Raw genomic sequence first — 15,118 nt, 5'->3', positions numbered from 1 at the left:
TACTCTACCACAGGGTAGGAACTGTTCCCTCTGATGGTTCTCCTCTAATAGCTCCGGTTGTTATGATTCTTTTTCTTAAAACATCTCCTTAATGGCACTTCTTCAGTTGTAACTGATTTTCAATTTGCATAGTCAAAAACATCATGCTTTAAAAAGTATGTGTAGCAGAGCGGGTGGCACGGACAGATTTAGACTTACGCTGCTCTGTGTCTTGCTGAGCCCTACAATAGTGACTCTCTGAATTGTCCTGGTTTTATTCAGGATGCAGGGTTCCTGGAGAAGAGTCTGAGGGGCAGGCTTGGCAAGGCTCAAGGCTGGCATCTGGGCAAGTATGTGGATCAGGTTATTCAGTTTAACCGGGAAACACTCCAGACTTTCCTTTATCTTCCTAGATAAACGAAAAGGAAAAGACAGTAAGACATCCTCCCTCAACCCGCTGGCTTTGTTTACCATTGGGCCTTATGTTCGCCAGATGCATGTGTGTGGGGTAAGATGCAAATGTGCATACACAAGACCCAGCTACTAAATATTTATTCCTAATAGTTAAGTTCACATCTGGAAACTGTTAGGGAATGTACAGGACATTCTCTGGTTGAGATAGAAAACAGTAATTGCATCACTACATTCTGACTAGTTTTAGAATTTTGTTTTAGGCCTGTGAGATAGCCTGACAACCCAAGTGTGACCCCTGGGAAAGAAAAAACCTACTCTTCTAGTGCGTGCTGGGGGTCCACCAATTGTTGCATGAGTACTTGCTTTGAGCACAGGAGTTTGTACACACACACACAGAGAGAGAGAGAGAGAGAGAGACAGAGACAGAGACAGAGACAGAGACAGAGACAGAGAGACACACAGAGACAGACAGAAAAAGAGAGACGAGAGAAACAGAGAGAATGAGAGAAACACAGAGACAGAGAGATGGAGAAACAGAGACAGAGAGACAGAAACAGAGACAGAAACAGAGGGATGGACAGAGACAGAGACAGAGACAGAAACAGAGGGATGGACAGAGACAGAAACAGAGACAGAAACAGAGGGATAGACAGAGACAGAGAGACTGGGCAGATAGTATCACATATCTCTAATCCCAGCACTGGGGAAAAGGGGAGGGAGATGCAGGAAACAGGGGAGGAAGAGATGCGGAGAAAGAGACACACACAGTGACGGAGACAGACAAACACACAGTGAGACTCTACACATACAAAATAAGTAAATAAAAGGAATCAATATAATGCATTTTGTTTTCTGTCTTTAGAGATTATGATTTTAAAACAAATTAACTCTAGCTCATAATCACATTTGAAATGTCTACACGTGTCCAGTAAACCTAGAAAGTGAGGAAAGTTCAAAGCTCCAGCCAGGCGAGCCCGACCTGCAGCCCACCCACATGTGGTCCAGCACAGTCACGAACTTAAAAAGATGGTGAGATTAGTTCTGGCCATGCCTTTGCTTGGTTGTCCAGCATGAACTCTGTAGATGACGTCACGTAGCAATGGCAAAGGCTACACATGACACCCACGTCCCTTCCATAGAGAACTTTGAAAACTACGGCCCAAGCACCGTTTTTACTTTTATTTCATCTCTCTATACTTTTATTCCTCTATGACTTGTCTTAGAAAACGATAGTCTGTAGCAATGCACTCAATGCTGAAGTGCTTCCCACAAGCTATTTTTTACCCTGTAGCGTTTTTTCCATTTTGATTGTTTTGATTTCGGTGTCTGAGCTTGAAAGCATATTCTTTAGTACTGAAGAAAGTTGGCATTCTAATAACTAGATTATCTCTCAACATAAAACCTTCATACTTTATTTTATGACTGCTTTTATTTATCCCCTTTACAAGTAGCACTGAAGTTTGCTGGTGTCTGAGGCTCTGCTCCCTCCTCCCTGGTATGATTGACAGCACTAGCCTTGCCGTCCCACTAATACAGGGGTTGGGGGGGGGCGCAAGAGGCAGGTCACTGTTCCAGTTTCCCAGCTTCTGTTGGCATTGCCTTTAAAGATTTGCTTTTTTCGTGTGTTTTGTGTGTATGCATGCACCATAGGTGTTTACACTGTGTATGAATGACATCCTTTTCTACAAATTTCTAATTGCTTCTAGATTTTATTAAATTTCCCCTCTCTGTTAAGGTGACAAATAGGCTTTTAGTTTAATTGCTTGGTAGCCGAGTTTGAATATTTATTTTGTAATAATTCGTCTGAACTCTTACCTGAAATTACTTTCTTGTTAATCCCTTGTGATTGTCTTAATTGTTTCCCAATTCAGCTGGGAAAAGGCTATCTCAGAGCTTCCCCGTCATCTCTGAGGAGACTCCCTCTTTGCCTTGACAGTGGGAATGCATAAAAATTGTCACTTCAGAAGTAGGATATTTATCTACATTCCCTTTCATTTTAAGCTTGCTAATGTTTTGCGATATGAAAAGATATAATCAAGCATGAAATTTGCGTGTTGGCATACCTCAGAATTATCACGCAATATCCCCTTTACAACCAATCCACCAGGATCACAATATTAACAATGTAACCATGTTTAATACTTTTTCTTAACTTTAGAAAAATTCAGACCCACTTATCTTTTTCTAGTCTCTAGCTCTTTTTTGAGTAAGCTTCAAATCCTCTCATTATTAGACAGAAACTGATGTTAAAATTTGCTAAAATCATTTAAATGCAGCACTGATCCCCATGACTCTTTTCCACACTGACTATGATTTTCGATGATGCTCTTAGAACCTATAAATCCACGAATATATGCTGTAGTGCAGAGCGCCGACTCGAAAGACAGGACAATATGAGTAACAGTATGAGTACACTACCGGTTATTATTTATAAGTAGTTTCCATTCCTTCAGCGGTTCATCGATCCAACAAATGCTTACTGAGCACTTTGATGTGCTGGGGAGGGAAGCTCTCCAGGGTAATGCTGTGCTCTCAGACCTCATAAAACAGTGACCACGGACCATCCATATTACGTTCTGATGCACTCACTTTGCAAAATCCCACCTATAGAGATGCCCTGCTCACATTGCTTCAAGGGTTAACAATCTTAGCCAAAAAAACGGGGCTCTGTGAATATTTGTTTTTAATGTGTGTGCCTCATGTATGCAGGTTCCCTTGGAGTACAGAAGAGGGCGCTAGATCATGACTTGGAGGTAATTGTGAGTCACCAGATCTGGGTCATGGAAACTGAACTCACTGTCCTCTGGAAGGCCAGCAATGGCTCTTAACTATTCAGATATTACCCCCTTGTCCTGGGGTTTTTGAGTCAAACTGTCACTTATAACCACAGGTCACCATTAAATATCATCCATCCGGGAGTTTGACTGGACAGGAGTAGGATTCCAGCCTATGAGGTCTGATCTTCGCAGACAGTCACTATACACTCAGCGGACAGCTCTAGGGTTGAACATTGTTTAAGGAGTATGCAGAATAGCTTTTCTGCTTGTGTAATAGTGGGGCCTCATGCACCTGAGGCACGCATTCTACTACTGAAAACTTTATGCAGAGTATTCTTACATTAAAGGTCTAAAGCCACAGTCACAAGGATCCCAGCTCTGAGACACTCTTGAGGAAGATTGTCTAAATCCCCAGTTAGACCCTGCTCTGTGCACCGGGGCCCACGGGCGCTGTAGCCAATCAGAGCTTTGCTCTCCAGAAGTCTACATCTGTTGGCAAGTACTTCGTTCAATGCCTCGGGATGAGCTTCTCATCTGCTAGAAAGGCAGTAAAATTATTTTCTCTGTGGATAAATCGAAATCCAATGGCTGTTCAATGCACCAACAAAATAATGTAGTCTAGGAAGCTGTAACTGCAGAGGCCTGTTCCTATTTCTCTGATTTTGAAGTCCTCGCTCTGTTTATGAATTTTCAATGATGGTAAAAACACTTTCAAGATTGTCTTATCAAGGAAAATAATCCACTGGGTTTAGTGTGTAATTCCCTGGTGTGGTAAAGCCTGAACGATGTTCAGTCTTTGGTTTTTACTCAGAAATAGCCTGTAGGCAGAAAAATATACTTAACAGATGTTCCCAGCTACCTGAAGAGATCAACAATCACACAATGTCTTCGATTTTAGATCCTGGTTTGTTTGTTTTGATGTTGTCTTTGTTTGATTTATTGTTGCTTTCATTTGGGGGCCAGCTTAGGTGCCACCAAATCCAATAAATTTGAACTTAAAATGTACATGCTCCATGTCCTACTTCACAGTGAATGTGTAATTTCACCTAATATCACATATCAATGGTTTAGTTGTTCTCCTCAGAAACAACCACCTTTTGAAGGTGCCCTTGGAATGTGCGTGAACATAGGTCTGATTCTCCAGCTCTGACCATCACAGTAACATCAGGAACAATGGAAATTTCCCTTATAATTAAATATTATATTTTACATGTGCATGATATGTGTGTGTGTATACACATGTTATGTGTATATGTGTTATAATGCATATACATATCTGTATGTGGATATGGTTTACATGTATGTATGTATGCACATCTGTGTATGTGTATGTGAAGGCAGAGACCAGCACTGGATATCTTGTTCAATTGCTCCCTGCCTTTGTAACTGAGTCTCGGTGAACCTGGCATTTACCTACTTGGCCAGCCTAGCTTGACACCAGGCCCCTAAGAACTTCCATCTCTCCCTCCGTGGTGCTGGTATTTCAAATGCACACCATCATACTCAGATTTTACATAGGTGATGTGGTTTGGAACTCAGGTCCTCTTGCTTAGATGAAAGTACGTTACCAATTCAATCACCACCTCCCAGTGCAAATAACATAATTTTGAATTCAAATTTACATGTAGGAGGGAAACCTTTTCACTTCATATAAGCCAGACTGACAACTGGGGAGTTTCACCTTCAGGGTGTGGACCAAAGTGATGCATAAACCCCTTAAGCAACCCTACATGGATTTCTATGTGAGCATATTTATTTTCACAGTTTAAATTGTTTTTATGCTTCAGTGGTCTGACAGAATATATGTTTTCTGGACCAGTTTACTTAATACTCTCAGGGAAATATTTTTCTAAAGATTGTCTATGAAGACTTTATAAGAGGTATTCTTTATGTTTCTACTGACATTGTAATTTTTGTCATTTATAAACAGGAGCGTTACACATGACTCAAACTCACCAAGAATACATTTGTCCTTCATTTAAATTGGAGACTTCATTTCATGCAGGAATTCTAGAAAGTGTAATGATCACAGTATGATGCTTTTGTCTTTACGTTGGGGTTTTGAGTGTCCATGTTTCTGAGTTACTCAGTTCAGGGGGATGACAAATGCATTGTCACAATGTCTTTATTTCACGAGGAAAAGCTATAATCCAGCATTCAATTTGCAACTGAAATATTGGACTAACACTTTTTATGTTTATGTTTATAAAGTATGGCACCACACAATTCCTACTTTATTACACATTTATATGTCAAAATATTCAAGCACGTGTTTTAAACAAAGTGTGCTATTTAAAAATGTATTCGATAGGAACAGTAGTTAAGAGAGATGGCTATTTTTTACAGAGGACTTGGGTTTGTTTTCTGATTCCCAACGGCTTGTAAGTGCAGTTTAGGGGACCTGACAGAGTCTTCTGGCACCTGTACACACATGGTACATATACATACACTCCGGAGAACACACACACAAACACAACACAACACACACACACACACACAGATAAAACATGTATTTAACAAATAATCTTAAAGAATAAACTCTGTCTGTATAATAAAAGACACCTTTCTATGCATTTTATTGACAAGGTGTCTTGCCATAGCTCAGGCTGGACTTGGCCTATTCATCCTTCTGCTTCAGCTCTCTGTTTTCTTGGAACACATTAATTTTTGAAACTTCAGCATTAAGATGTTCCAAGGAGAACTCCTGATAATGGGTTTCACATGTATGCAATGCATTTGTGTATATATGAAACCAAAACATTATGTTTTGTGTTTTGCCCTTTGAATTAAATAGGGTATGCCATGTTAGTTCTTATGGGCTTGACAGGTTGCCAGCATAGCCTGGGAAGCATGGCTGTATGTGGATACTTCCCTTATGGGGAGACACTGAAGCTAAAGGGCATTTACATTTGTCTGACATAGTCAGGACAGTGGGAGCTACACACAGAATTTCTTTTCCATATTTTCGACATAGTTGTACTTTGCAAGAAGCATCTGTTAAATAAAAGTCAGCTTTGCTCAATGCTGAGCTCACTAGCTGTGCTCACAAGTTTAACATCATTCCTAATGGCTTTAGGAGCCCAAGTTCTTGCATCTATGGAGTATATTTGATGATTAAAGCATGGTATTTTTCAGGGATCAAAAAGGAGGAGGTAACACAAATCACTGGAAATGGTACATTAGTGTGCATCCCCATACTACCACATAAATAAGGAGATGACTGCATGTGAGTCCAAAAAGTAGACATATACATATGAAAAGGAACACGGGGAATCAAATGTGCAAATTATTAGTCTGGTGAAATCCAAGTCTTGGTAAACTCTATTCAAGTCCCATAAGAATGCTATCACATGACCCTGTGCCACAGTTTTCTGTACCCAAATTCCTCCCAGAGGGAACTGGTCTGCTAGGAGTACTGACACACAGGCTTGCAGAAGGGACAAGCCACAGTCAGAGACAGCAAGACCAGCTAACACCTGAGATATCCAGATGGCAAGAGGCAAGGGCAAGAATGTAGGCAACAGAAACCAAGGCTACTTGGCATCATCAGAATCCAGTTCTTCCATCACAGCTATCACTGGATACCCCAAGACACCAGAAAAGCAAGACTCTGATTTAAAGTCATATCTCATGATGATGATAGAGGACTTAAGAAGAACATAAATAACTCTCTTAAAGAAATATGGGAGAACACAGTTGTAAACAGCTAGAAGCCCTTAAAGAGGTAACACAAAAGTTACTTAAAGAATTACAGGAAAACCCAACCAAACAGGTAGAGGAATTGAATAAAACCATCCAGGATCTAAAAATGGAAATAGAAACAATAAAGAAATCACAAAGGGAGACAATGTGGAGATAGAAAACCTAGGAAAGTGATCAGGAGTCATAAATGTAAGCATCACCAACAGAATACAAGAGATAGAAGAGAGAAGCTCAGGTGCAGAAGATACCATAGAAAACACTTGACACAACAATAAAAGAAAATGAAAAATGAAAAAAGCTCCTAACCCAAAACATCCAGGAAATCCAGGACACAATGAGAAGAGAAAACCTAAGGATAACAGGTATAGAAAAGACTGAAGATTCCCAACTTAACCGGCCAGTAAATATCTTCAACAAAATTATAGAAGAAGCCAGGCAGTGGTGGCATACACCTTTAATCCCACCACTTGGGAGGCAGAGACAGGCGGATTTCCAAGTTCGAGGCCAGTCTGGTCTACAGAGTGAGTTCCAGGACAGCCAGGGGTACACAGAGAAACCCTGTCTCAAAAGACTAAAAGAAGGAGGAGGAGGAGGAGGAGAAGAAGAAAAAGAAGGAAGAGGAGGAGGAGGAGGAGGAGAAGACTTCTCTAATCTAAAGAAAAAGATGCCCATAAAGGAAGCCTGCAGAAGTCCAAGGAGATTGGATCAGAAAAGAAATTCCTCCCATCACATAATAGTCAAAACACCAAATGTACAAAACAAGGAAAGATTATTAAAAGCAGTAAGTGGAAAAGGTCAAGTAACATATAAAGGAAGGCCTATCAGAATTACACCAGATTTTTCAACAGAGACAGTGAAAGTTAGAAGATCCTGGGCAGATGTCTAAGAGGCATCTAAGAGGCATTACAGACCCTAAGAGAACACAAATACCAGCCCAGGCTACTATATCCAGCAAAACTCTCAATTACCATAGATGGAGAAATCAAGATATTCCACGACAAAACAAATTTACATAATATCTTTCCATAAATCCAGCCCTACAAAGGATAATAGATGGAAAATGCCAACACAAGGAGGGAAACTACACCCTAGAAAAAGCAAGAAAGTAATCTTCTTTCAAAAAGAAGATTTTAACAGGAAGCAACAATCACTATTCCTTAATATCTCTTAATATTAATGGACTCAATTCCCCAATAAAAAGACATAGACTAACAGACTGGATATTAATGCAAGATATTTCCTATCCATTCACATTAAGGCAGAGTGAGGCCAGTAACTGGAGGGGAGAGAGGGGGCAGAGCTAAGAGAAGGATGGGCAGAGAGAGAGGGAGCCTGGGAGCTGCACGAGGGAGCAGAGGAGGAGGAGACGCGCAGATCCAGATGACATCAGATGTGTTTCTGGTGTGCTGAGAGGTTAGAAATATTGGGATAAAACTTTATCATTGTAATTTGGCATTATGTAGTTGGGAGTTTCATATACTTAAATATATTTGGTTAACTACTCAAGTTTAAGAGTCATGCTTTGCCGGATACTTGGAAGGAGTGGGTGCTGAGCAGGAGAGTGGAACCTGTTGGGACTTGGAGCAGAGGCCTGGCGGGGCAGTACTATATTTTAATCATTTCTCAATACAGGATATGTAAACAGGACCCAGAATTTTGCTGCATACAGGAAACACACCTTAGTGTCAAAGATAGAAACTACTGCAAGAGGAAAGGGCTGGAAAACAATTTTCAAACAAATAGTCCCAAGAAACATGCTAGATAGCTATTCTAATTTTGAATAAAAATCAACTTTCAACCAAAAGTTATCAAAAAGGATAAGGAAAGACACTTCATACTCATCAAAGGAAAAATCTACCAAGATAAAGTCTCAATTCTGAACATCTAAGCTCCTCATTCATTAAAGAAACTTTACTAAAGCTCAATGCACACATTACACCTCACACAATAATAGTGGGAGACTTCAACACCCCACTCTGTTAAATGGAAAGATCAGGAAAACATAAACTAAGTAGAGAAATGGTGAAATAAACAGAAGTTATGAACCAAATGGATTTAACTGATATCTATAGAACATTTCATCCTAAATCAAATGAATGTACCTTCTTCTCGGCACCTCATGGTACCTTCTTCAAAATTGACCATATAATAGGTCATAAAACAGGCCTCATCAGATACAAGAAGACTGAAATAATTCTGTGCAGCCTATTGAATCATCATGGATTAAGGCTGGTTTTCAATAGCACCAAAAACAATAGGAAACCCACATACACATGGAAGTTGAACAATGCACCCACACAGTGATAACTTGGTTAATTAAGACGTAAAGAAAGGAATGAAAGACTTTAGAAATTAATGAAAAGGAAGGCGTGGCATACACAAACCAATGGGACACAATGAAAGCAGCGCTAAGAGGAAAACTCATAGCTCTGAGTATCTCCAACAAACAAACAAACAAACAAACAAACAAAAAACTGGAGGGAGCATACACTAGTAGCTTAACAGCACACATGAAAGCTCTAGAACAAAAAGAAGCAAATACACCCAAGGGGGGTCTACTGCAGGAAATAATCAAGCTCAGGGCTGAAATCAATCAAGTAGAAACAAAGAGAACTATACAAAGAATCAACAAAACCAGGAGCTGGTTCTTTGAGAAAACAAGATAGATAAATCAGAGGGAACAGAGTCAGTATCCAAATTAACAAAATCAGAAATGAAAAGGGAGATGATATAACAACAGAAACTGAGGAAATTAAAAAAAATCATCAGATCCTACTATCCTACTACAAAAGCCTATACTCAACAAAGAAAAATCTGGATGAAATGGACAATTTTCTAGACAGATACCAAATACCAAAGTTAAATCAGGATCAGATAAACCATCTAAACAGTCCTATAACCCCTAAAGAAATAGAAGCAGTCATTAAATGTCTCCCAAACAAGGACCAGATGGCTTTAGTGCAGAATTCTATCAGACCTTCAAAGAAGACCTAATACCAATACTCTTCAAACTATTCCACAAAACAGAAACAGAAGGATCACTTCCCAGTTCATTCTATGAAGCCGGTTATGCTGCATATTCTCCCTTGGAGATGGAATTGTTTTTGTCTAATCAGGAACATGCCACAATTTCCTTTCATAGAGGACTTCATAAGAGATTTTTTTTCTACTTCTGTCATGTTTAATGTTCCAAACAGATTTTAAAAACTGGTTGAGTGCATATTACTTTTAGCTTCAGAAGATATCATGCATATTTAAGAGGCACTTAACTATTACAAATTATTTTGATGACTTAAAAGAAATGTCAATACTGAGCTGTATATTTTAAAATAAATTTTATCAGTTTAATTTAAAAAAAAGAGAAAAAGGAGTGCAATCGCAGGAGGATGAGAGTAGCTAGGGTGGTGGCCGCTGCAGCTGGCTCCCCTCCTCTTTCTCTCCACTTTCTCTTCCTCCTGCTCTTAATTCTTACTCCCCATCTGTCATTTAGAATTTAATCTAAAAATCTTATTTAATTTTTTAAAAATTTTCATGTATGAGTTAGCTATGTGATTATGTCACTGTCCCCATTCTAATTCTTTCCCCCAAAGCCTTGCTCCTTTCCAAGTTCATGGCCTTTTATTCTTTACTTATTATTGTAACAATACATACATACACATACATATGCACACACATATACACACATACACACATATACATACTGTCTTAGTCAGGGTTTCTATTCCTGCACAAACATCATGACCAAGAAGCAAGTTGGGGAGGAAAGGGTTTATTCAGCTTATAGTTCTGCATTGCTGTTCATCACCAAACCAAGTCAGGACTGGAACTCAAGCAGGTCAGGAAGCAGGAGCTGATACAGAAGCCATGGAGGAATGTTTCTTACTAGCTTGCTTCCCCTGGCTTGCTCAGCCTGCTCTCTTATAGAATCCAAGATTACCAGCCTAAAGGTGGAACCACCCACAAGGGGCCCTCCCCATTTGATCACTAATTGAGAAAATGCCCCACAGCTGGATCTCATTGAGGCAGTTCTCCAACTGAAGCTCCTTTCTCTGTGATAACTCCAGCCTGTGTCAAGTTGACACACAAAACTAGGCAGTACACATACACATTCATATACATACATACAAATATGTATATGCACACATACACACACACACACACACACACATTGTACTGAGTTTGTTCAGTGTTGCTTATAGGTGTTCAGGGCCAACCTCTTGGAACTGTATATGCATTAGTCCTTGGCTTCCTCTAGGAAAAGCTTCTGAGAATGCTCCTGTGCACATGAGCATGTCGGTTGGTGTTCTCATGTGTATGTCATGTTTAGCACATTGCTGAGATTTCCAGGCTGTAGATATCCCTGTCATGTATAAAAGACACTGTCTTGCAGCAGACATTGAAAATCTTAAATGTCTTTGCTCTTTTCCAGATTGAAGTTTCTGGTCTCCAGAATGAATGCCACAGGGCTGACAAGTCATGAGGAAAGGTCACTAGAGGCTCCCGACTGAACACAGACAAGAATCTTAGACACCTTAGCCTTAGCCATGAGAAGCTTAGCATTCTACTTTCTCATGGAGACACCGTGGATAAACTGATCAGATCTGAGTAAATAGAACGGAGAACCCAGGGGCGGGCTGATGGTCTCCTCCAATTGCAGAGTAGTACCAGTACAAGGACAGCATTGAACCACACCCTCAGTGCCAGTCACTTTACTGATGACACTGAAATTAAGCACAATAGGAAGATATGTCCTGTAACAACGGAGAAGACTGGACAGCAATAGATGGCATTATAATGGAAGTTGTACAAGTCTTTAAAATATGAAAAGATGTATTTGAAGTTGGTAAATTATTTTCATGCTGTCATTAAGTGTCTAGAATAAACCTCTGTGTGAATTACACAGGCCCAGGATGTCTGCTGTCTGTCACCTCAATCACAGAGTAGTTATGTAGGTGATAGCTATTGTAAGCCACTGTCATCTGGGACACTCTTTTTGTCACCTGTGATTTTTGTTCCATTTACGTGGGTGCATTATACTTTTCCATTGCATTCCACCTTTAGTCTCATAGTATTCCAGAAAATTCCAAATACCATTTTGATTACTCATCAGCTAAGTATATCCTGACTTGATACTCAGGCAAATTAGGAAGACTGCTGGAGACGTTCCTATTACAGAAATCTAGAGCAGCAGCTAAGCTCATCATACCGAGTGTGGCTGGCACTCGGTAGGCAGAACACACATAATAAAAGCTGTTCTACTGGCAGGTTAAAAAAAAGAAAAATAAACAAAGGCTCAGAAAACTGGTGACTTGAGTTATAAGTAGATGAAAAAACCCACAAAGGTCTTTCACAATGAGAGAAGAAATTCTGAGGCCACTCTTTGTATTTGTTTTCTGGGTCTAAGGAAAGTTATATGACTTGGTTGTTACTCTCTCCAAGTTGTGTTTGTTCCTTGTGAGTGTCCAACTCTGTAGGCGTCAGCAGTTAAGCTAAGAAAATGAAGATGTCTTATTTGTGGAATAAAACAGCTCACAATATGGGAATTCATAAGACACCAAACAAAAAATTAATGTAATGATAAAGTAACCCAGGAATCTCTATCAGTCAATGTTCTTTTGCTCAGTTCTGGAGAGAAAATTATTACAAAGGCATGGGACTATGTTTGGATGTATTTGGCCATGAAGTCTTGCCTTGCTATTTGGCCATAAGATTTAAAGGGAGAAGGAGAGGACACAGGGTTCCCTGCATTGTGTCTGCAGTCATAGCTCAGGGGACTGAGGCTGCTGTCTTCAATATGTGAGTTCAAGTGCACCCTCCCTCTTTAGAGGCTGCCAACATTTATTTGCATTTTCTTCAGAATCACCTTTACAAGAACCGTCACATTTCTTCTGCACAATGGTCCTTCCTGACGTTGTTCTCCAAAGGGCAAAGTTAAGAAATATGTCTCTGGGATGTTCTTTGGCAAAGATGCCTATAACATGACTTAGGACAAGGCAACAGGCCCTGCAGAAACTCATATGAAGGAGTCCACCCAGTAATGACAAAGTATGTAAGGGAATCAGACGCCTCTGGAACTTACACCAGAGAACACCAGGACATTGGGAGTAGGGCATGCTAAACAGATCAGATTTGTTTCCAGGTGAGATCAGTTTTTCATTGATTCAAGTTAGCTTTTTGCTGAAGAACAGATAGACTGCATGCTGTCCGAGTCACAGAATCTACAGCAGGCCAAAAAGATATCTGGGTATCCATGGACACTTTCTCCTCTAACTGTTGGAGAGGGAGGCAGATGACACGAAAAGCACCTTTTAGATGTGGGAGGGGAGGTGGAAGGTCCAAGGTGGACGGTGGGAAGTGGACTGTCCATTCTATCCAGATCAATCCAATCTGTCTGGAGAAGGTTGTCTGCTAATCAGAGGGCTGAGAGTGATGGAAACTTCTGAAATAAACCATGTGGACAGGATTTTCATGGATGGTTTCCCTTGCTTCCTATCAGTGGGTCTCACAGAGATATTCTATAAAAGCATCAATTTGCAGGAGCCTGAGTCATGATACGTCATGCTTTCTTTCAGTCGGCTGTACTCAGCCTCAAGAAGTTGTAGAAGGGAATTAGGGAAGAAAGTGACTTGGCAGGGATGTGAAAAAGCCTCACGCCAGCAAGCCAATTTTATTCTTCCTTTTCCTCTCTGTATCATTAATTCCATATTAATATTCAGTGCTTCCCAGCATGCAACATCCTGTTACTTGTAATTAGCTCTTGACCTAAGCACAAACCCAGAGGTAGAGAAGCTACCTGTGCTGCTCAGTTTATTCAGCTAGGAGCCAGTTCTGTCTTTCAAGTCTCAGGCAGGGTTGAGAGGAGAGCTTCTGATGCTAGCAGTGTAGGAAGCATGTGGGAACTCAGGGTGGCCATCCTCACTCACAGCCCCCCACTGTGATCTTGGTGACAGTGAGTAGGTGGATCTTGTCTTATTTTTATCTGCAACTTAGTAATTACCTCAGAATCAGCAGCACCACAAAACATTTCGATAATCCCAGAACAAAGGAAGAGAATAAAATAATGTAAACATGGATACTATATGTATGTCTCTCAAACACAATATATCATTAATAAGACTGTGTGTGTGTGTGCTTGATTTAATGACCTTCACTGAAGCACTAATATATCTATGACAGGTTCATACAGAACTTGCTTCTTTTTCAGTGAGTAATAATTCCTTTTTTAAGTTCTAAAATCTCTGTGATGTTAGAGAACACAGTTAAGGAGGATATGCAGCTTCTACAAAAAAACGCTCACTCAAATATCTCCATCTATGACCACCATAGCTACAAGTTCAACTAACCATGAGCTAAAAGCACTGTGAAAATAATTTTGTCTGTACAGAACATGGTCAGACATATCCCTATTACCATAAGTTTCTGAGTAATACAGCAAATTATATACTATTACCATTGTAATTAATTTAAATAAATCTAGAGACTGACTTCAGAAAATTATGAGGACTCTGTAGCTCATGTACATATACCATGTTGTATTATATAAAGGACATGAGCATCTTTGCGTCTTGCTATCTTTGAGAAATTCTGGATCAAGAATCTTTTAGGTACTCAAAGATGGTTGTTAAAAAGTATGTGTAATTTATAACCTTTTTAATTTAAATCCTAAATGTTCTGACTAAGTTTCATTATCACTTATAATTGACTTAGATTTTTTTTAAAAAAAACCTATTCTATTCGTTGCTTAAGGGTTTAAAGAAGAAGTAATCTGTATTTCAGAAATTCAACATATGCAAATAATAGATCATAGATCATAAGAAAGAGTTTTGTATTGTGAGGAATTACAAAGACAAATGACCATGCTGTCTTGGCCTTCTCTGTCCACGTCTTTTTTGTGTCCAGTGGAATGTGGAGTAGGAAATGTCCTTGATCCTGGCCAAAAGACCTGCAGAAGACCTGAGTAGACAAATCATATCTAAAAATAGAAAGGTGTGAAAATAAAATCTTAGGATTAAAAATCCAGTGTGACTCTTGAGGGTTAAGAAAGAATCTTGGAGGTTTTCTGAGAAGTAAAGAGAGACACCATTTCACATGGGAATGGGCCAAAAATGAGACAAAATGGTTATGACTGCAGGGAAGCCAGTTCTGAGGAATCCTGCATGAGCTTCTAAAGGCTACAATTAGAGCAGAGTCGGCACAAACATATCTAAGGGGCACTCAGTAGAAGATCTAGATACTACTTTTGGAGA

At 39.7% G+C, this 15,118-nt stretch overlaps 1 protein-coding gene across 3 annotated transcripts in view; it reads right to left on the bottom strand.

Moving 5' to 3' along the window:
* Positions 1 to 15,118, bottom strand: part of Pik3c2g (phosphatidylinositol-4-phosphate 3-kinase catalytic subunit type 2 gamma) — a 311,639-nt gene that overhangs the window by 64,639 nt on the left and 231,882 nt on the right. For all 3 annotated transcript variants that reach the window (XM_052172749.1, XM_052172750.1, XM_052172751.1), the window contains one exon: positions 199 to 388. In XM_052172749.1, the coding sequence (XP_052028709.1) occupies positions 199 to 388 (190 nt within the window). The remainder of the gene's footprint in view (positions 1 to 198; positions 389 to 15,118) is intronic.

Source organism: Apodemus sylvaticus, chromosome 2 (assembly GCF_947179515.1).
Source record: "Apodemus sylvaticus chromosome 2, mApoSyl1.1, whole genome shotgun sequence".
NCBI classification, from domain to species: Eukaryota; Metazoa; Chordata; class Mammalia; order Rodentia; family Muridae; genus Apodemus; species Apodemus sylvaticus.
This window is presented reverse-complemented; position numbering and strand designations above follow the sequence as displayed.